This window comes from Centruroides vittatus, unplaced genomic scaffold, assembly GCF_030686945.1.
Source record: "Centruroides vittatus isolate TY-2023 unplaced genomic scaffold, ASM3068694v2 scaffold_944, whole genome shotgun sequence".
Classification (NCBI taxonomy): domain Eukaryota; kingdom Metazoa; phylum Arthropoda; class Arachnida; order Scorpiones; family Buthidae; genus Centruroides; species Centruroides vittatus.
In genome coordinates this window covers 51,975-77,416 of record NW_027122722.1, presented here as the reverse complement: position 1 = coordinate 77,416, position 25,442 = coordinate 51,975, and the positions used below count along the sequence as shown (strand labels likewise).

Genomic DNA, 25,442 nt, shown 5'->3' with positions numbered 1-25,442 from the left:
AAACACAAACTACATTTAAATAATTTTAAAACTTTATCATCCGTGTTATAGTTCTTTTTATGCTTGTCTTTCTTATGTCCACTCAAACTTTGCTTGTATTTGTATTTTAAATGGCATATACTGCATTCCATTATTACTCAAGAAAATGAAACACCAAAGAAAGACAAGACCTGAAACTGACAAATCCAGTTGCCACGACTGGCGCTATTTTCTATAGCGGCATAATTTAGAACTAAGATTTACCTGGGAGCTAGATGCTTGTTTAGAAACATGAAGAAACGTCAGAAAACTCCACACAATTGGTTAGGTGTGAATTTGCCACCAACAGTAGTTTTATTCACTCAGCCACTAGTGGGCACATTATTTTGGAAGATCCATTTGAATATATTAAAAATTTGATTCAAGAGACAGTAAAATAATAAAAAAATTGTTTTATTCAAACGTATTTTCCACAGATCTATTTTTATTTGATTATTCTTTCCTCATAAGTAAACAAAATTTCGAAAATGTTCAATAAAGTTTTACTTGTTTCAAATAACAGGTGCCAAACATCAGATCCAATTAAGAGGAGGCTTTGGAAATGTTCTTCTTGGCAAACCATTCGTCACTCTTGTCTTCTTCCATTGCCTGTAAAACATTGTAAATTAATTTAATAATGTTGTAGTTGAATTATTGTTGTTATTAATTAATTATTAAAATCTGCTCATTCTACAATTCACTAATAATTCAGTGCAACAATAATGCTCCTGCACTGATTTTATTGTCATACCCAAGATTGCTTTGATGTACAAAATCTTGCCTCGTTCTCTGACTGCTGAACTGAGTGTGTCAAAACTTGCTCCCCTTGGCATTGAATTATCCACTAACAAATTTTATAATCCTTTGTAACAAGGCAGTACTGAATTTTCTGTAATAAGATCAGTCCATGAACATTATCGTCACAGTGTATATGACGTGTTTTTAAAAGATTAAGTTAAAAATCTCTGTCAAGGGTCTCTTAGTATGACAATTTCATTACAGATTCACTGTACTCTCAAATGTTTCGGTTAATGCTGCGGCCCTTTTGTTACTTGCTTAACTGAATATTCATAGACACTATATTGCCAGAAATGACCAGACATCTGGAATGTATGCAGAATTGCCAGTGCATCAAAGATGCAAATCCTGATGAAATAAAAAGACCATGAACCCATAGTAGATGTGTATTACAGTTATTGCTATCGAAATAAACAAATGACCGAGTGAGCTAAGTGAGGCTGAACATGGTATGATTATTGGCACTCATAGATTCTGCCATTCTATCCGTGAGATTTCTGAGAGGTTCCAGATACTGTGTTAACAGTGAGCGAAGTTGCTGTAAAATGGAAATGTAAAGGAGTTATAAAACCCAAAACCTGACCTGGAAGACCAAAAATACTGACAGATTGGGATTGCCGATGCCTCTGATGCATGGTGAGATCAAACCGGCAGTCCTCATTAGAAACTGTGGCAACAGACTTTCTACTGGCTTCGGGAAGTGATGCCAGTTCTTGTACCATCTACAGAGAGGTGTTCGCACTCGAATTCCATGGGCGAGCTGCAGCGCATAAGCCGATGATCACTACAAGAAATTCTGCTCATCAACTGGTGTAAAGTTTGTTGCCAATAGACACTGGCACAATGGAAACACATCTTGAGGAGCAATGAATCATGCTACATGTTGTGGAGATTTCCTGGCAAATGCTACTTACTGGAGTGTATTGTTCCCACTGTGAAATTTGGCAGAGGAGGAATTCTTGTGTGGTCCTGTTTTTTTGTAAACTGATTGTAATTGAACTCCAGTTCAACAAACTCCTTTGTGTGTCCAGTCATTTCTGGCAATATAGTGTATGTTTGAAGCAGCAACTTCATCCCAAAACAATATTACATTTTTATTACTATTACTGCCCTCACTACAAATGACTTTGAATCACTTCAACGATGACACCATTCTATCTTCACAAAACACATGTGCATCAGTATCTAACTCACCTACAATGCACAACAGAATAGCTCATTCACAATGTCACACAATTCTTACAAGAACTCAAGATATTGCATGCATACAGCAATCCCAGGTTCCCATACAATGCCAATTCTCTGTGTTTTTCATTCATAAGAGTTGCACTATCTAATTCTTGAATTACTGATTTTTTATTATATTGCAAAGGAAACATTTAAAAAAATGTTTTAGCTTCAATTTCATCAATGCAAGTTTTTGTATCAACTCCTTTTGAAATAAAATCTAGTCTTGATTCAAATATAAATAAAATACCAGGATGATATGTTTGATGAAACTGTGTCTCGTTCTATAATTCAGGCTTAGTAAACACTAGGTGTTGTGTTGTGTTCCAAAGACACTTAGCAAGTTTTTCCATCAAATATCTTTATTTAATTTAGTCGACTAAATTAAATAAAGATATTTGATGGAAAAACTTGCCAAGTGTCTTTGGAACACAACACAACACCTAGTGTTTACTAAGCCTGAATATAGAACGAGACAGTATAGTTAACTATCACATGTGGAAAAGAAATACTAAATTAAAAATAAAAGTATCTTCATTTTTCATCCGTCTTCACATCTTGAAATCCAACAATAGAATAATGAGGGTTGCAGCCAAGTCGATCTTTATCTCGAGGCACTCGACAGACTATTGTTGAATCCCAAAGGTGTGGAGGACAAAAGACAAATACACTTTTATTTCTTAATTTAGTGTTTCTTCAACACTTCTGATGATAAACTAGTCTTGATAATTTGTTCTTAAGATTAACAACATTTAAACCTCACCTTTTGTAAAAGTTCATCGGCATTTGGATCGATCTGCGATAACTGTCGGAATGCCTCGTCTCCTACAAAGCAAATTTCGTGACTGTCCTGAAATAGAAATCCTTTATGAACTGTCAAATTTTAGCTTAATTAATGGAGACTAAATTAATCAAAATAATTATCTGCATTCTTACAAAACATATACACTCACATACATGAAAGAAAAATTATATTTAACAGGCCAATGTTTTTGGCTAGCTTCAAATCTAATTTAAATAGAAACATATAAACAACCATTCCATAGACCTGATTAGTTTTAATTAATGTCAGATGATGTGCCAGATTATTGGGCTTTAATAAGGTTAATTAAGTACAGGTATCCCTCGTACAATGTGGCACTTCTACAACCCACCTCGAAAATTGGGGAAATCCCCCATACAACATGGTTTTGAAAATCCTCCATACAAAATTTCACAGTTTTTAAGTATAAATTCCATTATTTTGTATGTTTTTATTCAAGTAAGCATGCGTGTCATCCAAATTTGCCCACAAAATTTAGAATATTGAAATTTTCAATTTGTTTTGTGCCTTTTGTCAGGTTAACTTCAATGAGAACTGATAATGCAATTGTTTTCTTCCTTGTCCTAATTTCTCTATTAATCAGGGATAGTTGTAATAGCTTTCAGACTTTAGCCATTAAGACTATCACTGTGTATTATTTTTATAAATTAATCTTTGTATTTAGTAAACTTTATTTAAACATTTTTAGCTAAGTGTTATTAAACTATTTTTTTAAGCATAGGTATTACATACCTATGAATGATTACTTCATTTGTAAAAATAAACAAAATACAGTAGTATATTGGTATTGAAACAGTTCCCAACTTGAACAATTGGTTATTCAAACACAAATTCTGGAAAAAAAATCACTTGGTCCTTGATTGAACAAATGTGAACCGCTAAAACACATTTTCGATTAATAACATATCTTTATTTTTATTTTGTGATCCATAAAAAATCATGATAGAAATAAAAAAATGAAGACATTGCTGATATTTCTGATAGATATCAACAAAAAAGCTCAGATGACAATAAAGTATCATTGTCATCTGAGCTTTTGTGAAAATAAAATGCCCTCATTTAACTAAAATTAATATTAACACATAATACAGTACTTCTGACAGTGATTGTTAGTTAATTATTGATTGTAAATGTATTATTGATTACTTTCATAAACATATTTCTCTTAGTAACGAAGAAGAATAGTATATATTTTTTTTAATTTTTGGAACCTAATCCCATGTTTTGCATTAATCCTTTGTTTTGTATAGCATGTATTCACATAACACGGCACTTTTTTGAAACATAACCACCAAGTTATATGAGAGATACGTGAAATTAAATACAAAGTATTTTGTATAGAGATAGGCAATTAGGCCAACATCTCGTGTTTTCTGTTTGATTCTGTTTAAACTGGATTCAAAGGCTAGTAAAGCTAACTGAAAACATTAGCATATTGAAGAATTTCCATTGTATAAAATGCATGTTTCCTATTACAATGAAACTAACCAATTTATACTTTATACTGTTAAAATTAAAATTTTTAGCACTAATAATGACAGTTATCATCATAATGTATTTTCTTAATATATATTTCTTAACATTAACTTATGTAAAGTGCACAAAGTTCAGTATAATATGTTTCAGGAGGCAGTTCAAACTCTGAATCATTCAGAGTCCAAATCAATTTTCCCTGTTAGAAATAATGGAAATTGAATTAATCTGGTCCCAGATGCTAAACAATATCCATTTTGATAAACTTAAATGACAACTATACATATTTTAAGATAAATATAACTCAATTAATTGTCCTAAATAATAAATTAAAAGACAAAAATAATAAGTAAAATATGCAAATACTGTATAATAAAATGAAAATGGCATTTACTCATCACACAGTTGACTTTGGCATTTAAATATGATTGCCAGATCCGCCATGAGTACAGTAGACTCTCCCTATAACACAGGTTCATATAACATGGATTCATATAACACGGCTAAAAGAGACTCGTATAATATGGTAAAATGTCATTGCCGACTCGTGTCGCGACAGGATTGGTCAAATCTGGACCAATAGCAGATATTGTACAAACCGTTAAATTTAAATGAGCACTGGACCTACTAAAAAACATTTATTATTCAATGGCCTATAAAAATTATATTTTTATTAATGATGTCTCCAAAGTTAAGTTATTTTTCTGAGAAAAATTTGCTGATCAGGAAACACGCGTCTGCTGTTCGATGAGCTGCTCCGCGATGAAAACAAGCTTAAGCAATGGCATTGTTGAATGGTGCACACTCGGTAAGTAATTCTACAATTTTTTGTTTATAGCATAGTCTATATGGATTATTCCCAAAAAATTATATGTGATTTGGAAATGTTGAGTCAAATTAGTCTAGAATCGATTAATTTTATGGAAGAAAACTTTTCAAACAGCTGTAGCCCCTAAACTGCACACGTGCCGGGCTGTGATTGGCTCATGTATTTAAGTGACTCGTACAACACAGATTCATATAACACGGAACGTATCAACCATGTTATAGGAGGATCTACTGTATACTGCTTTTGTGCTTTACGATAAGTTCCTGTTTTACCTCAATTGTCAGTACTATAACCTTCTTAGGCTTTGTTGCTTCCACATTCTTCTTGGATGCCATGATTAATAGGTAGGGGTTTATATATATATACACTCAAACACACCAAAAAATAAAGTGTAAAAACACTGAAAACACTGGAGTGTAATGCAAGAGATGTTTTCACAGTGAGAGCAGAATATGATTTGTGCACACAACAGATAGTGTTTATGCAGTGAGCACATTTTTTCACTGTGTGTGCAGTTTGAATGCAGAAGCATCATTTGTACTTCAGACTGAATGTAGTGTTTGAAAACTCTGGAATGTTCCAACTTGGAATTGTTCAAAGTACAAGATACCACTGTATATGATGCAGATTCTATCATTTGTGTGAACTGAATATAGATAGACCAATCATTCTATATGTTCATTTCTCATCATTTTACAAATTAAACTGTAATTAATTGCACTTACTGGATCGGCTATGATGACAACTCTGACAGTGGCTTTTCCCGGCGTATCCAAACTTATTAAAGGAGTCAAAATAGTGTAATCAGCAGTTTTGACTTTTTGTTCTATTATTGGAAGCTGTGGAATTATAACATAAATTTGAAAAAGTAAATATTTTTGTTTGAAAGCTTTACATATTCAAAATAAATAGAATAAACTACCTGGTCTTCTGGACAAGCAAATGCAATTCTACCAAAAGCAGTAGCATGATCAACAGCTTTGTTTATGCTTATTAGCTCCAGTTTGCACTGAAAATATTTTTTAAATATTTGTTATTGAATTTCTATTAATTAAATATACTTATATGCAAGTGAAAATTCATACAATAAATAAAATTAAGTTTGCTCAAGTTTATAAACAAAAATAAAAAGAAATTAATTAATTCTTACTCATCATGAAACTTTTGTGATGCATTATGAAACCATAACTAATTGGAGATTATTTTGAACTTACACAACACTTTAAATAGCAAACTTGCAAGTACATTATCATTTAAAAAACTAAGCATTGATTCTTATATTTTACAAATATAAAACATAGTTTTAACTTCAGTTTGTTAAAGTATAATGTAAAACTCCAACCGTAATTAATCTTATCAATAATATCTGGTGCACAAGTTAATAGTGTAAAATCTTCATCAAGTTTCTGCTGTATATCAAAATCCATAACTATTAAATTGCAAGGATAAATTTATAAAGTTGTAATAAAAACTAAGAACAATTGAAAAGAAATCTTGCAAGCAAAATTGAATAATGCTAATAGGATAATCACAAAAAGCCAAAAACATATTCAATCATTTGATTTAAATAATGTAGTTTTTAAAAATTTTTGTCTAATTTCCAACTAGAAATTTCTTGTAGATAAAAAAGTGAAAAATTTTGAAAGTTAAATAATGTAACGAGAATTTTATAAAACAAAATATAGATACCTGATTGTCAGCAAATCCCAAAAGTGCCATATTGTCATCTTGTTCATATATTTTCATTCCTAATAATTCATTCCAGAAAGCTGCAAATCGAAAATAAAAATTCAATAAATTTTATGACTTATTACATAATTAGAAGCAAATTTTCACATTGGTATTTTCCATTATAAAATGCTTTGTTGTAACCTTATAAATAGTTGTAATGTTACAAAGTATATGCGAAGTTTTCTGTTGTAAGCTTATATTATAAAATATAAACAGTAGTAAATTGGAGTAATCATTTGATTATAACCAGGGCTGTGGAGTCAGAGTCATGGAGTTTTGGTATTTTAGTCAGAGTCGGAGTCGTCAAAAATCCCCGACTCTGACTCCTTTTTACTTTCCCAACTTGTTACGTATATAAAAACGAAAAAGTATTTGAATTGTGTCACATTTGACTCTCCAAGTTTTTTTGCAAATCTATACATTTGGAGATCCTATAAACCCAAAAAATGTCAAATAAGGGGAAAAATTTGAACGTTCACGCACATATGTTGGCGTCTAATTTGTTTAATTTCTTTATTCTGTTCTGAACTATTAAACAATATCTCAGAATGAGTAAAGTTTAAGAAACAAAATTTGGCACAGTAGCATGTGTATAAAGGGTATTAATGCTATTAAATTTTGGTTCTTTATTAAAGGTCAACTGGGTAGAGAAATAGAAGGGGTCATGTGTCATATCTCCAGTGTGGTCGGACTTAATGAACATTTTACTCGTTATTAGCATTCACAATCTTATAATATAATTGAGATGGGTTGTTAATAATAATAATAATAAGCTCAGAGTTCAAACGGTTAAGAGTTGAAATTTGGTACACAGTTAGGATACATCATAAGAATATACACTAAGAAGGGATTTTTCTCGCGGGGGAAAGAAGGAGAAGGTTAAGGATTACCCTGAAGAACTCTGTTTCTACCATACTATTTTAGATGCAGTATTTTGCGTTTTTGTGAAAAATTGAACATACTTTTAGACCCATCTAAAAATTCTGTAATTAGAGTCTTGGAAGAAAGAGGACCTAATTCTTGCACCCAGTGAAAACGGGTAAAATCAGCTATAATCTAAATATCTTAATCTTTGTTATCGTTACTTTTTGCATGAGCAACATCTGGCTCATCTGCTATTTTTTTTATTTATAAAACTCGTCTCTACCCTCAAGATTAAGCTTGAGTTCTAATATGAGTACGGACAGAAAAGGAAATCTTACAAAATTTGAAGACAATATTTACTATTCACTGAAAATAATAATTCACATTGACCACTCTACAAGTTTGGATGTTAAAACGGCAATACTGCACTATCCAGACATTATCCAAAATACAACATTGATTGTCACAGCATTGCCACCAACCAAGTTTCAGTAAAGCATTTATTTTCCACTCTTAAAATTATTAAATACGATTTAAGAGCTTTGGTGAATGCTGACTTAATATTAGTGATTTTTTCTGTAAGGAGTAATTCAGTTTATAACAGAGATGAAAAATAATAAATTAATCAACATGGCAAAATAAGCAACTTTTTCTTTACCAGTCTAATGTTATATTTCTCATTCTTGACTTAGTTTAATGTATCTGTATACTTATATATTACCCAATATACTTGTATATTATGTACTGTACAACATTCTTATTAAACTAATTTGTTTGTATAAGAATGTATTTACTATTTTTATTCTTACACACTTACCAAATACCAATGCCATCATCAAACAAGTCAATAAATGTGAACTTATATATTCAGTAGATGGGTCAAATTTTAATGTTTAATTAATTTTTTAAAATCGTTTTATTTTGTATTTTTAAAAAATAATCAGAATCGTCATCATTATTACTTTCCCAGCTGTTATACAGTATAGGCCTATAACAAAGGAAAAGATTGACGATCAGTCAAAAAATGACTCTCTCAGATTTTTACTCTTTTGGACTTGGGAAGCTTCGAAATGTAGAGAAGCGCAAATGGATGTTAGAATATGTACCAACCGATTAAGTTCAACCATTTCAAGCTTAATAACTCCTGTGTTAAACCATCCGACTCCGATTCAAAATTGTACCTCCCATACATTCTAACATTCATACATACAGAAAAAAAAACCGAATCTTTTGCATATCTTGACATTTCGAGGTGCCCTGAGTTCAAAAATGCAAAAATGTGGGGTGGGATCATTTTTTGAGTGATTGCTACACTTTTCCTCTGTTATATATAACAGTCAGAAAAGTAAAAATTATCCTATTGACTCATTACTTACAGGAATATTTCATGTTTGAAATAAAAAAGTTTCTACGTTCTATCTTTATTAGAACTACAGTGGGTGATCAGTTAACAAACAAATCAGATAATGCACACTTTTGTGAAAGATTTTTGTGATCGGACAACGAACACATGTTCGGATAATGAACACTTCAGTGAACAAACATAAAAAGAAGTGACAGAAAATAACGAATACTGAATGATTTTCTTTTCTCTTCAGGTAACGATTCGAAACCTTTCGGAGTGAGGGAGACGTCAACATTGACGCTCAACCCAGTATATACTGATCGGATAGTATTCCACCGAACTTTGCAACTCTCCCTTGTAATTCCAGCCTTTTATTTTTCTGACAGAAACAATTTTTTTGTAGTATTTGCAAGACTTTCGGGCAGGCACTCATTAAGTTTTGCGTCGGTTTTTCTTTTTGAAAGGTGAATATAATAGCAAAGGAGTATAAAAATCACATCTGAGAAATAAAGAACATTGAAAAGCTCATAATGAAATCTGCAACAGATCTTACAACAGATGAACCACACGAACTCAAATGAAGAACATCAAGAAACTTGGCAAGATATGTTTTCTTCTGAAAAAGAGGATTATCCGATATCTGCTATTAAAGATCTTTTGACAAAGTGGGGGTATGTCAGAACAACCGTCTGAGAGTGGCATCCAAACCAGGTTAAGGTTAATAAGCTTGGGGATCTCTACAATTACAATGCTATTAATTACTTCTGAAAAATCCTGAAGAAGAGAGAAAAGCAATTGACATTAGACAGATTCTTTAACCCCAAATAAATGGAAAAACACATGACTAATAAAAATGCGAGACTTTGTATATATGTATTTTTATTATTACATATAAATAAACGTAGTAAGAAAGTATATATTTTTTATTTTTTGGAATCTCCAGAACAAATTAATCAAATTCCCATAAAAACCTATGATAAACTGATAATCGGTTAATGAACAATTAGGATAATGAACAAAGTCTTGAAACAAATTATGTTCGTTAACCACTCACCCACTGTTTTTAAAATGATGAGAAATGAACATATAGAATGATTGGTCTATCTATATTCAGTTCACACAAATGATAGAATCTGCATCATATACAGTGGTATCTTGTACTTTGAACAATTCCAAGTTGGAACATTCCAGAGTTTTCAAACACTACATTCAGTCTGAAGTACAAATGATGCTTCTGCATTCAAACTGCACACACAGTGAAAAAATTGCTCACTGCATAAACACTATCTGTCGTGTGCACAAATCATATTCTGCTCTCACTGTGAAAACATCTCTTGCATTACACTCCAGTGTTTTCAGTGTTTTTACACTTTATTTTTTGGTGTGTTTGAGTGTATATATATATAAACCCCTACCTATTAATCATGGCATCCAAGAAGAATGTGGAAGCAACAAAGCCTAAGAAGGTTATAGTACTGACAATTGAGGTGAAAAAGGAACTTATCGTAAATCACGAAAGCAGTATACAGTAGATCCTCCTATAACATGGTAGATACGTTCCGTGTTATATGAATCTGTGTTGTACGAGTCACTTAAACACATGAGCCAATCACAGCCCGGCATGTGTGCAGTTTAGGGGCTACAGCTGTTTGAAAAGTTTTCTTCCATAAAATTAATCGATTCTAGACTAATTTGACTGATTGATGCTAATATTCTGAGGTCATGTGACGACGTCAGAATTTTCGAGCCTACTTTGTTAACAAGTCCACCCCTGGTCGGAGTCGTGTAAAAATCTACTCCACAGCCCTAATTATAACAGAGACAATAAGACATGGCAAAACATTGATGTCTCAATTTTTTAAGGCCGAAATACTCAGGACAAGTTGCAAATTGTTTAATAATGTTTGGGAGGATACTTAATGATGTAAAAGAATTATGGAAGAGTGTAAGTTCGGTACTGTTTCAAGATACATTAAGATAAGAAATATCAACTACATTAAATATGATAATTAAATTGATAGATGCTGATATATATTTGTATTTTTAGATTCAAATCTTATAATTTAAGATTATTTACTTGATCAAATAAAAATGTTTATGAAATGAGATGATCTTAAGGCCACAAAAAATAGTTGAGAACAATTGATCAAAGACGACAATCTCATTTTCAAAATGTAGTGTTATAAGTATAATGAGTTATTGCACAAATGCATTTATAATGTTCAACATCAGACTATTTATAAATTTATATGCAAAAGTGAAAATATCAATGCGCAAACTCATCAGTAACGTTTATATAAATTTATTTTTATAATTTATATAGGCCATGGAACAGCAGTATGTAATGTTGTTGCTTACTGATAAAAATTTATGTAAACTTTTGCTGGCTGGTACAAAATTTTAAATTATAGAAACATACTTTGCATTCCACATGAAGTAAATGAAAAATCCAATTATGAAGCAAAAATATGTGGATGGAAAATTTTTGATTATAAAGTGTTTGTAGTGGCATACGTCTTAATCTTTTTATTGAATGTTTTAAAGCATACCATTGTAATTTTTCGTAAATGTAAAGCAAAGAAACTAAATAAATAATTTCTGTTTATAAATTTCATGAGTAAAATTTTATGTAAATCAGAAAGTTTCACGAAATGCAACTCTTAAATAAGTCAAACGGCTCAAGTTGTAAATATACAAAAATTTAAGATTATTTCTACTTACCTAGTGATTTTTTTAAATTAGAGCTGGCCAAAATTACTTTTTCAACTGGATCTGCATATAAAAAGTATAGAAAAAGTATAAGTTTGATAAATAATTATATAATATTAAAATTATTCATATTAATTCATGAACAACATTTTAATATCAAAGCAATGATGACAAATTTTTTTACTTCTATGTCCTTAATGTTTTACTTTTTTCTTTTCAAGGTAGTTGTGGATAAGATAAAACATACATAGGTGAAACAAACACAAACTTAAAATACATACAAAGGAACATATCAGATCAATTAAAGGAAATTATGCAAATTCAGCAGTAGCCAAGCATTGTAACAAAGAAGAATTCAAAATTAATTTAAATACAATAAAAATAAAGAAAACAGAAAGAAATAGATTTAGAGAAAATGTAACTAATTTTTATCTTATTTCAAATATTGTTTGATGTATTATCATTGTTTAAAAGTTTATACAATTGTTACAGAATGTTGTAAACCTGCTGAAGAGGGGTCCAAAACATACAAAAAGAATGTACAGGTGAAAATATTTTGTTTTACCTTTTAACTAAGACTTCCTTTCTTTCTTTCTTTGCTAATCAGAAACTACACCAGTATTTATAAACAAGGTCCAAGTAGACGATATAATGATGACAAAGTTTCTGTTGTTGTTTTAAGGATTTTTATTAATATAAAAAACAAGAAAAAAATCAAAAGATAATATATAACAAAAGTAAAATATTAATTTTCTTCTAGAGGTGTCCGTTAATTGTGTGTACAGTTTTAGAGCCACTTTTGATCATCTCTCTCAGGTTGTGTACAATGATGCATTTTTACCAAACCATCCCTATGAGTGCCACAATTCACAAACCCCCAGACATTTGTGAGATCGTAGGTCTCAAAATTCCAGAGATTCACCTTTGGACCTCTATTTTGTTGAATGTATTACAAAAGTATATTTTAAAAATGAGAAGAAATGCATTTGTATAAAGATTTATTACATCTTATAGCTAGTCTAGAGCCTTGGGTAAGTTATTATTGTAGGCAGCTATCTATAATTTAAAAATATATTAATATGCTTATAATTTTTTACACTAAGCATGCCAGAAAAATTTTACACATTTTACAGAGGTAAATTTTTGAGTCAAATTTTTAAAAATATTATAAATGCCAACAACGAATAAACTTTTCAATTAGTCTGACACCATTTGATATATGATGCATGACCCTCTCTATCTCCTCATCCCCTTGAGTTCTGTATTGAAAAAAAAAAAAAAAAAAAAAATCAATGTCTCTTATATACAAGTTACTGTGCCAAATTCTGTTTCTTAATCTTTATCCCATTCTGAGATATTAAATGAAATAGATACCAACACAACAACAACGACCCATAACCCAATTTAATAAATGATTACCAAATGATCTGCTAATTATCAGCTATTTTTGGGCTATGTTAATGATCAGTTACTAATTTTACTAGAGGTAGGCAAATATGCCACCATTGTATATTAATTTTAACAATTATAGTGGTCAAATTAATTAGTAACTAATCATTAAATATGTAATTGTCATCTGTATTTTTAATATAGAATTTTAAAATTTATAAGTTCTAATTATTATTGATATAAAGATTTTGTGTCGACTGTGTGTTTTAAGAGATGAATAATGTCCTTTTATACAACTCAGCACAAATTATTAACAAATTAAACTTTCATATGATTCAGTTTGTTTACTGTTTACTTATTTTCACTTCAGTTGTGTATATTTTCCAATAGTAAATATTAGAATAAAGTAGAAACAGTATCATATTATCTCTATAATGTAATTTATACAATTAGTGGATAATTTCAAGATTTCAAGTCTAATATATGTTATGAATATTTCATTTCACACTATTTTTGTAAATAAAATGAACTTCTGCAGAATTATGGAAGCAAAGTTTGAGCTATTGAAATCATTTATAGAAATATCTTTATATTTTTCTGTACAAGGTGTTCATTTTAACATTTATCCAGGTACAAAAAGAGCTCTTCCCGGCATTGTAGAAGTAGCTATATTGCTTGTGCAATTGCAAAAGCAATCATTTTGCAGTAATTTACATTTTTGTGTATGTAGAATCTACTTAAACAAGATACAAGTAGACAATATATACACAGAAATGTAAATTACTATGAAATGATTGCTTTTGCAATTGTTGCACAAGCAATATAGATATTTTATTTTTTGTTTATGTAATGCTACACATTGGGTAATTTTCAGGCTTTAGAAAAATTGAGATGTTACAGTATTGATGGGAATCAAATACTGACAAATTAGCATTTCATGCTTTCTATTCATATACACAGGATGTCCTTTTCTACTACATCAGTCATTCTCTACAACTCTGTAATTGACTTTTACCATATTGTGCATTGTTTTTGAGATAGGATCACTAAATTCCAAATTTTACTGCTAGGGGCACTGCAAGTGATCTCATCTTGTAGCACATAGTTACTTTACTATAGCTGTATGTCATGTTTGAAACTGTAGCTATCTGCATTAGTCAGTTACAGTATGTGGGTGTTTAAGGACATGCCATTGAAAATATCGACGACCTGTTCTATATTTGGCTTAGTTTTCCATGTAATTAAGATATCATCAACATAACATTTGTATACTTTATCATGCACCTTGTAATTTAGATTTATTTCTAAACAATTCAATAATTTTAGAATTATGTTAATTACTTTGCTAACTCTTAAATCATTTCATAATGATATAAATTTATGACTATTTTAAAATAAAAATTTTATGTACTGTACCTAGAGAATTGTTAGACTCATCTTTTAAAAAAAATTTATATCCTCCGGGAGCTTCGATTACTTTTGTATTATTTTCTTCTGCCATAAGATACTTGTTTTTAATGGCATTTTCAATAGCCTTACTTGATTTTATAGTTATCCCCTACAAATGTAAAGTAAAAAAACACATTCAAATTTATAATAATAAAGTTTTTAGACAAGAATGAAACTGGAAATTAATTTATTTCTATTCTATAAAAAGGCTAGAGAAAAATACAGCAGTGCTTAATTGCATATCATCATTATTGTCATCATAAAATGCAATATTTAAAAGTGTAATTACAAAATAAAGAAATAGTAAATAAATTAAAGTAAAATTACAATTTATTATTGTTTTAGTAAATGAACTGTTTGTGAAACAATAAACAAGATGTATAGTAAAGTTACTATGTGCTACAGGTGAGACACAGTACCTGTAGTGGTAAAACTGAAGTTAATCTCCTATCTAGAAAATGATGCATGATACAGAAAAGAAGTCAATTACAAAGTCGTAGGGCATGACTGATTTAGTATGAAAGGACACTCTGCATACATGAGTAATGTGAAATGCTGATTTGTTGGTATTCAATTCTTGTAAATGCTACATCACTAATTCCATCACAAAGTAGCAAATTGTGAGAATTAGGAAATATACATTTGTATCTGGGATACAGCTTCTTATTGCTTGGAATAATTTGCCATGTCTATGCCTAATGTATGGTTTTGTTTCCCATCCTCTGTAACATGATTAGCAACAACATAGCATTGACAGAAATCAAATTATCATTTCATGCTATTTGTGTATGACAAGTATCCTTTCATAATAAACTGGTCATGCTCCATGACTCTGTAATAGACTTTTTTCTGTATCGTGCAGCCTTTCCAAGATAGGAGCACTAATATCCGAATTTGACTTCCAGAGGAGCTGCAAGTGGTTGCGTCTTGTAGTGCAAAGTCATTTTACTGTAATTATACATCACGTTCATAACTGTAGCTATCTGCATTCATCAGTAATGTGGGAATATAAAGCAGGCATGTCAAAGATATGGCCCACGGACTGTATTATTTGCGACCTGTGACATAAATTCAATAATGCTATTTGTTTATTTTTTTATTATCTTTATACCAAAGAAAATGTGATATTTTGTATTTAAGCAAATAATATTTAATAAACAAAATTGTTGAACTCAATTATTATTGTTTTTATTTTTATTTATTCATATTACTTAGAGTTATTTATTTTGATTTATTTTTATGTTTAATTTCTTGTTTACATTGTTTTCTCTATTTCATCTTTTGAATTTCAAATTAAAGTCCGTCTTCGCAAGATCATTTATTTCATAATTTGCACTATTTTGCATATAAAATGAGTGTTTTCGAAATATTAGTAAATTACAGTTTATCCTTGTATTTTGATTCTTGCAATCCTTATTTTGGATCAGTTTACAGACATGCTTCAGGACTGTAAATTTGCCGAAAATGTTTGTTCTATGATTAAAGTTATTGCTGGAAAAGTACAAATGTTTTTTTTTATATTTTATTGTGAAATCTCGAGTTATTAAAAAGGAATTTTTTGAGTTGGCTACTTTTGGGCTACTTTTTAGAAAATTTTTGGCTACAAAAGCTAAAAACATCTGGCCCGCTGTCATACTCAACACAAAAAATTGGCACTTAAGCAGTTTGAGTTTGACACCCCTGATATAAGGACTTTACAAAGCATCCTGCATATTAAGTGATAAATAAGTAAATACTTAAGAAATTTAATAAAATAAAGCTCTAATAAGTTGTTCCATTGAATTATTTCTTTCATTTATGGACATAAATCTGAATATTTTTGTATTTCTGATTTGCCAAATTAATCAATGTACCTTTAACATTGGGTGGTAAAGTTGAATTTCTGATTTCAAGTTTAGAATATTAATTTAAAAATACATTTACACATTTTAAAAATTGATAGATTGGAAGTTACAGCAGAAGTTTGTCAACTTTAAATCAATAATCAACTTCACGAATACTTTAGATCAATTGATCACAAAGGAGAAAAAGATTACCGCCTGTACCGATAATCCCTTTCTCCTCTGTTACGAATTGATCCCTTTTTTAATTTTAAATTTCATCTTACTTTTTGTATGAAAAACTGTTTACACAATTCAACATAAATTAAATATATATATATATATATATATATAAACAAAAATTAACATACCAGAAAGTCATTTCCCAGTCGGTACGAACCAATTCCGTAATTATACGTCAATTCCACTACGAAGTGATTATCTTCGGCTCCATATCCGATCATGGTCTTGCTCCATTTCCCGTCATACGGTCTAATAAATTGGAAAACAAAAACCTTCATTTTTAGCATAATAACAGTGTTAAAAACAATGAATTTCTCACAAAATTCAATCCTTTACAGTTAATTCTTTTATAATCATCTTTAAAATATTGAGGCAATTAAAACACAATTTAAATTTTAATTTATATTTCTTATTAATAAATAATGTAGAATTTACACTTTAAATTTAAGATATGTTAATAAATATATCAATTTGGTTAATTACCCATTACATGCCGCTTTACAACCTTCTTGAAATTCTTCGTGCCTTAAAACCTGAAAATTAATTAATAATTACAATACTGAAAAATATTAATTTTATATGAATTTCATTTTATTTTATCATTATAATTATATTAAAAGAAAACTAAGTGTATTTTTTAACAAAATTCAATTCTAATAACATGTAAATGTTTTCAGAATTTTTAGTTTCAGCATCAGAATAAGTAACAAAATTAAAGACTTTAAATGTTTATATGAGCAAATGATTTGTTATATTTCCACTAAAAGATGCTTTTGTTTATTTTAAAGCTTAGTTTATGGTCCAGCTGCAGTTCCATGCTGTAACTGTAATAATGTATTAAAAAGTATATTCTGAGAATTCCATTTAATTAAGTGATATATTTTTAGAAATGCTTAAAAATTAAAAGTAAATAGAAAGAAAGTTTTGGTCACAATGTTTAAAAATATCTTATACTACCACAAATATAAATAAAATAAAGATAAAACTGCTTTTTAGGAGTTTAGAATCTTTAATATTGGCATTCTAATGCTGTTGAACAAGTAATACTCATCTACAGAAACACTACATTAAAAAACATTTTATTTTTCATTTATTCTTAATTCTTGACAAACATATTTTTTACATAGCATTCCCAAGCTCTATATAAATCTCCTTAGAGGCATTGCTAACTCGACAGTGTCGGAGCATTAGTATTAAATACAATACAATACAATACACTGCACAAAGAATAGCAGAACACAAATGGAGAATTGTTGGTATAATCATTTCCCAAGGGCCACGGGAAGGAGGAAAAAAGTGATGTGGACTAAAAACAGAGCAACTGCCACGATCTCCTGGTTTCTTTATAAAGATTTCATTCAATTCTTATCTAATTATTTCGACTTTTCTAATTTCTAAATCTCTCCGGGTAGATTTATATGTGCTGTCGGGAAGAGAAAGCAATATTTTAGGGATAACTCTTTCTCCCATGAAAAACTGTATTCGTTAGCACGACAGCATTGCACGCTACAGGGTATTTAAAATTAGAATTATATTTTTGTAATGTTGACAGAAGTGATCTGGTTGTGCTCAAACCCATTCCCATCGGCTCATTTTCGGGTTCTCTAGAGCAAAACAACAACATATAACACTAACTAGATTACTAAAGGTTTTTAAACCCCACAGTTCTATCTACACGCAAACAAAAATTATCAAAGTTTTATTAATTGATCAATCGAAACCGATAATTATTTAAAAATAGCAGTCAGAAAAGCTATACAAAATTTACACTCAGGAATCCACCAGAGTTCGAAAAGCACATCCAATTTAAAACTATAATACTTTAAAGAATTAATTGATATTTAAATTGGCAATCGGAGAATAAAGAAGAATATTCAGAGAGAGCATCTCATTATTACAGTTAGCTGCGTGATGGATTAACGTCTTGAATTTGTAAATCTATCGCTTTGCTCATTTACAAATTCAAGACGTTAATCCATCACGCAGCTAACTGTAATAATGCTTATTACAGACAGACTTTGATCCATAATAGCTAGAGTGGGCGAGAAATGGTAAATGACGTCCAAACTCATTATCGACGGTGTTCTGGAGTCCAGACCGGATTTCGGCAAGCATAAAGCATCGACATAGGAAGCACGATAGGGTCGAAAACTATGCTTCGAAATGCCAGTTTGTCATCTTACTATAAGGTCGACCTAAATTAAGACACAAATCAGGTAGTTGAAACCTTACCAGAACTGGGGGATGTAACCCCCAAATTTTAGATCTCCTCGAGGACTGGTATTTTAAGGTATTTTAATTAATTGGAAAAATTGCAATTCTGAACGAGGAGTCTCATTGAAAACTGCAACTTTACCAATTAAAATACCGTATATTAGATAACATAAGCAAGAAAAATAATATCCACAATCGAGATACTATAAATGAATGCATTATACCTTCATACCCAAGACGTCTTTATAAAATTTTATAGTTTTGTTCCGATCTCCGACTTTAAAAACGAAATGAAGCGCTCTTCCCCTTATGGCATCCATCGTGACTGGCTTAATCGCTCTTCAACTTGACGCTCGATCGATGACAACTGTTCAATTCTCAAAATTAAAATGGCGCTATCGAATTACAAGGGAGAAAGTCGATTAATGACAGCGGAACGGCTCTCGATACAGATGATTACCTGTCGATCCGCGTGAGTGCCAATCTGCCAAAAACAAATGACGTGTTTTCCGTCTGCAAAAATAACTCTTTCGTCTTGTTAGTGTTGCCAGCTTAGCAGAGTTCATTTCTCATAAATATCTGTAAAGTTTCCCTAAAATTAACAGATTGAGAAAAAATATTCCTTTTCATAACACGAGTAATCGAATTTATATATTTTTAAAAAACTTCAAATAATGTTTAAATTATAAAAACTGAAGTGATTTTATTTTAATCTTTCTCAGTCCTGTGAGCACTAAGGGGCACTTTTTTTTAGCATTCCCATTTTGCGTTCGGCCAGGTCCACAATGGGAAAGGCCGCGTGACGTTGGACGGAGCCAAACGTAACGGGACGGTCCGCCCCCGAAAAATTCCTGGGGTTTTCGACACTTCCGGATTCGATTCCGGGTCCCCAGAACGGTAGTTTGCCATCCGGCCATCGAAATTTAAACGATTATCATATTGAAAATTCCCTAAAAATTTATCCAAATGAATTTTCCCTATTTTTTCCTTCTTAGTCAGATAAACACTAAAATTAGGAGTTAAAATTCCAATCCGGTATCGCTATCAACAAATATTCATATTTTCAACACGAGTTTTTTCCATTCTTCCTTCTCTCTCCGCCCCGTAGGAATTAAGAGGGCGGAGAAAAAAGGAAAGAATGCCCAACATGGGTTCGGCCAGGCCAACAATGGTAGAAACCGGGTAGTGCGAGAGGAGATCCGATATATCCGGTATAGACCCGTCTTGAAAAATTCCCGGAGTGCTCCCCCGCATTCGATTCCGGTTCTCCCAAAAAAGGAATCGCTAATGATATGTCAACGAAGAAAATACTGTATTTACAATATCCTATCGTCATTAATATCGATTATTCGTTTCTTTTAAGAAGTTAATACATTTTTATGCTTAAAAATTCGATGAGATTTCCAGTCATATCTGGCATACTTTGTTATACGATTTCGAACTCTTCTTGTATATACGACACGATTTCGTGCCGCCACTCAAGATAACTCAACGCGATTTAAATGTACCTCTAACAAACGTTTTTCGTAAAAAATTTAAAAATATTAGATAAATATAGATTAAAGATTTTTTTAATTAATTTTTTCAATCAATAAACGTAGATGCACGGAGAATATATCAGAAGAGAGCCACTTGCCGACTGGGTAAAACATTCAATGTTTTTTAATAAGCACTGCATAAATTTTCAGTATAAAGAAGTTAAGCAATAAATAAGACCATTTTAAATCCTGGACATTCAACGAGGAATTGTAAAAATAATGTAAGTATATAACGTTATAATTCGTAAGAGTATCTCTCCTTTAATATCGACATTGATGTCTCGGAGCGCCCGTAGATGACATCGACCGAGAACGAATTAAAATTACGTTGCATAGCATTATTTCATCAATAATCCAAGAGATAAATCCTTCACAGCGTGCCAAATAATGGAGATTTTTCAACGAAAATTATTAAAATAAAATAATAAAATTATAAACATTGTGGACATAAAGTAGAATTGATTGGTTTCAGTTAAAGCAAGCCATCTGATACGACGCGATACTTTAGATATTGGAAAAAAAAAAACGTTTGGAATGTTTAATTCGCTTCGGGAAACGTCGTTCTTACCGAAAAATCGATTACTGTACTTAATATCTTTCAGATGTGGCCATTTTGTTTATTTAAGCACGGTCAAACTTAGTGTTAGCGTAGTATGAATAGTGTATTAGTCTATATTAACATTATAAAGTGTATTTTAAACTATTACGAAACTACATTATTATTCAGTGTTATGTCAAGTTACTTGGATTGGTTTACATTTCGGTCGTCACACCAGAAAATTAACAAATTATAATTTCTTCTACTACTGTAGATGACGATATTTTCTTCAATTGCTTCAAAGATGCATCGTACCGGCCTTCCGCGATGCAATGTTTCCAAACTTTTTACGATTGTAATATTCAAATGGTTGTACAAACTCCAGATTAATACTTTTCGCCTTGTGCCCCCTCTTAATTTTTATTGATATTTCGTGTCTGTAGCTTTGAAATTCGCGTGAACCTTCTCTGTAGCTCTCTTCTGATTTGGTTTTTAACATCTGCCCATTTAACAAGTACTTCTCTTTGTTGCGTATGCCGTCCTGATAAAGCGCCGGGATTTAAACGCTTTTTCGTTTGAATAACTCTTTTTCACAAAAATAGAGGAAACAAGTAAACACACACAAATGAAAAAGATCACTCCAAAAAAATGGCACCCCTTTGAAAAAGTAACAATTCAATGTATTGAAAACCTGCTCATATTGGTTAGTGGAGTTTCAGCGACTAGTAGTAATAGTAGTTTTCAAAAGTCACATGACTCGCGATTGTTATTGCGAGAATCTGACAGAGAGAGCTGGAGCAGGTCGCTTCGTCACACGATGCTTTTGCTCAACTGTGCCCAAGCCTCCTGAAACATTAGTTTTTTTGACAATCTAGAGAAAATTTTTTTTAACACGCATTGTACCCAGAGCAAAACTATTCAGAGGAAAATTCAGGTCTGTTCGGGGGATTTTCTTGACAGAAGATTGGCAACTGTGATCAAAACCTCCATCTGCAGCTTCTTTCATGTTGACGGTAGCTGCACTGGAATTTTCAAGAATTGTAGACCTATGAATTCCTCACTGGCATATGTCTGTCCTTCTTTAATCTCGAAAGTGGAGTTAGGTAGACGAAAGTCGAGACCACACAAGGAATGCTCAGAACGGGAAGTTACGTCATTTCAATTCAAACTTCTCCCAAACACAGGTACTCTACATAGATTACCAGCATGACTCACTTGTTAAAAGTATGATGTACAGGGGAAGACACTACTAAAATTTAGCGTGATGAAAAATGGCCCTGGCATTGTGACGCCACAATAAATAATTGCTGGTTCATGTATTAAATTATAACCTACATTTTGAAGCACAGGTGGTTAGTAACTTGTGCATTTCGATTATAAAAGGAGACTCCAAATCATTTCTCTGTGACTAGACACACCAAGCAGCAGTTTATTCATATTTAATGAAGTAATTTTTGTTTGTTTTAAGCTAATTATGACTTCTTGTTCTAGAGATTACTTGTTGGTTAGGAGCCATCCATTAATTTCGTACACAGTATAAGAGGCCACAAAAAGTACATAAAGAATTTAATTATATTTACCAAGAGATGGCACCTCGCCTCCTGCAAATTGCTTGGTAATTATTTAGCTTTAATAACTCAATAAAAGGAATCCAGCTGTCAGTTTAATTCTTTAATTTAAATTACTTATCATATTTCGGAGTAAGCCATAACTGAATTACTTAATTTCTAGGAAGCTTATTTTTCTTCCCTCCAATACACGCTGCGGAAACCATTTTGAATCTTGCATACAGAAAACAAAGGAGCAGACACTCAGGTACTGTACAAGCCATAGTGTAACTGTGATGAGAAAATTAACTGTAGAAAGAGAAAATGCAAAGAAAGCCATGCAAATATGGAAAGTTTTTTCTTGCTTTAAAGTAAAAGTACAATACTACAAAATACAGCTTAAACTCAAAATATATTTTCATTGTAAAGTTAAATAATTATAGAAATTCACAGTCAAAATGAGAACATATCTGTCTGATTTATTGTGATTTTATTCTTGTTTATACAATACTTAAACAAGTTAATAAAAGTGCATTTGTAATTCATTATCACAATATGATTCGGTGTTTTCGCCGTTCAAGTTATCTTGTAAACAACACAGTTGCCGCACAGAAGTTGGATTTCTTACAAGGAACAATTATAACTCTTAAAGTTTAATTTTAACCATTACTGATGTGTACTCCCCTTATGGATTCGGCACGAAAGATGTCTCAGCTCAAACTATAAGTATTACAAGAATTTGGATTTAATTCAACTAAAATACCTCACTACAACAGAATACCAAATGATCATTTAAAACAATGAAAAATCAAGTTTGATCTCAAATTTTCTTCCACTTGCAATTCTCTATTATAAATTGACATAGGAGGAAGCTATTTTCTTGCCTAACATTCCAATAATACATTGTGTTTGGGATAATTTTCAATGTTTAAAATCAACAATTTGGCTTTTATATATTTTAAAAAATTTGCCAGCAAAATGCAATTTTTGCCTTATTCAATATACTGTAAAACTACAAAAATACCTTTGTTATTTAGTCTTTCGGTTATCACATAAATACATTAAATAACACTCATTTATAAAACTATTGGGTTGTTCGGAGAGTAATTTCGTTTTTTTATTACTAGAGGAATTAGTTGTATTTTTACCAGCCAGTTTCATTTTAAAGCACATTTTCATTATATATTTTGACAGCTGACATTTTAAGGCTTATTTGCAAAAAATTTTTGTTTGATTCTGTACAATTGTTTTTTTTTCGGTGTCCCATCAAATTTGGAAAATCGAAAGAATCATTTTCGGCATATTTTGCTTTTTTATTACCAAAAAATCAAAATGCTGTTCAAGCAAGAAAAAAGTTGTGGTACATGTATGGAGAAAATGTGTTGAGAGAAAGGCAGTGCCAAAACTGGTTCACAAAATTTCGTTCTGGCAATTTCAATATTGAAGATGCACCATGTTCTGGATGGCCTGTTGAAGCCAATGAAAACAAAATAAAGGTACTGATTGAAGCAAACTGCCGAATAACAACACATGAAATCACTAAGAGATTAAATTTGTTGAATTGAACCATTTATGATTACTTGAAACAAACTGGTTTCGTTTCAAAGCTCGATATATGGATTCCACATGGAATATCATCAAACAGAAAAAAACCAGAACTGATCAACAAAAGATGTAGTGTTTTACCACAATAATGCCAAATTTCACACAAGTTTGGTAACTTGTCAGAAACTGTTACAGCTTGGATGGGATGTACTGTACTACCACACCCACCATATTTGTCAGATCTGGAACCCTCAGATAATTACTTGTTCTGGTCTTTACAAAATTTTTTAAACAGTAAAACATTTACTTCAAATAAAGATGTCAAAAATCACTTGGATCAGTTTTTTTGTAAGCAAAAATCAAAACTTTTACGAATGTGGAATCATGCTACTATCAGAAAGATGGCAACAGGAATTTGACCAAAATGGTCAATATATAATTCAATAAATTGTTTTTTTCCCCCCATGAAAAACGAAATTACTTTCCAAACAACCCAATACTTATACTAAGTACTGGTGTGTATATTTGCTAATTGTTAAATATTGAATAGTTATATAAAAGCCATATAATAAAATGGAAATATTCAAAGTTATAAAAATAAAACATCAGTCTGTGTGCATCAGGATATACAAATTTTCTTTGTAGTTTTTTCACTTTATGATAATTAATAGTATCGTTCTGCTCCCTTATCCTATGAATATCACCTTGGATGTTTGCCATAATATTTTGTATATCCCATAATCTAACGCAAGAGATGTGTGAAAAATGACTATTCCTCTAACAAAAGGGATTGCATTTTGGAAAAATAACTAAGGTCGGTCTAAAGACCACCCGGTGCATGACCTGAGACCACACTTTGAGAATCTCTGCTCTATATTACATCAAGCAAGATATTGTTCTGCCTACAAACTATGCAAAATTCTCAAGTTATGACCATTGACAAAGTAACTTTTGTATAACTTTTGCATTCCTTAAGAACTTTGATATAAGAATTTGCTTCAGAGAGAATATTTTAATCCACGTAGTGAATTTTTTGAACCGTACTCTTTTATTCTTTTCTATATTCATGACTCGACAAATTACAGTAGCCGAAACAAACTGAAGATGATTCTTCTGTGTAAGCAACATATTGCAACAGTTAACATTTGTGTATTATTTTAAAATATTGATAGAAGAATTTGTTTTCCAAACAAAGAAAAAAATTTTAACCAACAAAATTAATAAACCCAAAATCTTCTCATACCAGATTTGTTAAGATGTCTTTGGATGAGTTGTCATAGCCATTAAACCTGAAAAATAAATTATTCAGATCTAAATGCTTTTGGATTATCTTTAGTGTATT

The 25,442-nt window shown here is 31.0% G+C and overlaps 2 protein-coding genes across 2 annotated transcripts in view; both read right to left on the bottom strand.

Annotated features, from left to right (window-relative positions):
* Positions 1 to 416: 416 nt before the first annotated feature.
* LOC136990477 (glyoxalase domain-containing protein 4) lies at positions 417 to 19,460 on the bottom strand. Its single transcript, XM_067288861.1, has 10 exons — positions 19,157 to 19,460; positions 17,202 to 17,251; positions 16,847 to 16,967; positions 14,623 to 14,764; positions 11,830 to 11,880; positions 6,858 to 6,937; positions 6,091 to 6,177; positions 5,894 to 6,007; positions 2,807 to 2,893; positions 417 to 627 (listed from the first exon to the last, which is right to left on the bottom strand). The coding sequence occupies exons 1-10, from the start codon at positions 19,250 to 19,252 to the stop codon at positions 562 to 564; spliced, it is 894 nt and encodes a 297-aa protein (XP_067144962.1). The 5' UTR covers positions 19,253 to 19,460; the 3' UTR covers positions 417 to 561.
* Positions 19,461 to 25,125: 5,665 nt separating this feature from the next.
* The window catches only part of Dip-C (dipeptidase C), a 29,644-nt gene continuing 29,327 nt past the window's right edge, over positions 25,126 to 25,442 (bottom strand). Inside the window, exon 17 of the mRNA XM_067288921.1 lies at positions 25,126 to 25,389. The gene's annotated coding sequence lies outside the window, so the exon portion shown is untranslated. The remainder of the gene's footprint in view (positions 25,390 to 25,442) is intronic.

Bases quoted from the DNA above. Each gene is read 5' to 3' on its own strand.
- LOC136990477 (XM_067288861.1), bottom strand. From the start codon at position 19,252: ATGGATGCCATAAGGGGAAGAGCGCTTCATTTCGTTTTTAAAGTCGGA. The intron at 6,008-6,090 runs GTAGTTTATTCT...ATAATTCCACAG, and splicing joins TTGCTTGTCCAGAAGACCAG to CTTCCAATAATAGAACAAAA. The intron at 628-2,806 runs GTGAGGTTTAAA...AATGTTTTACAG, and splicing joins CCGATGAACTTTTACAAAAG to GCAATGGAAGAAGACAAGAG.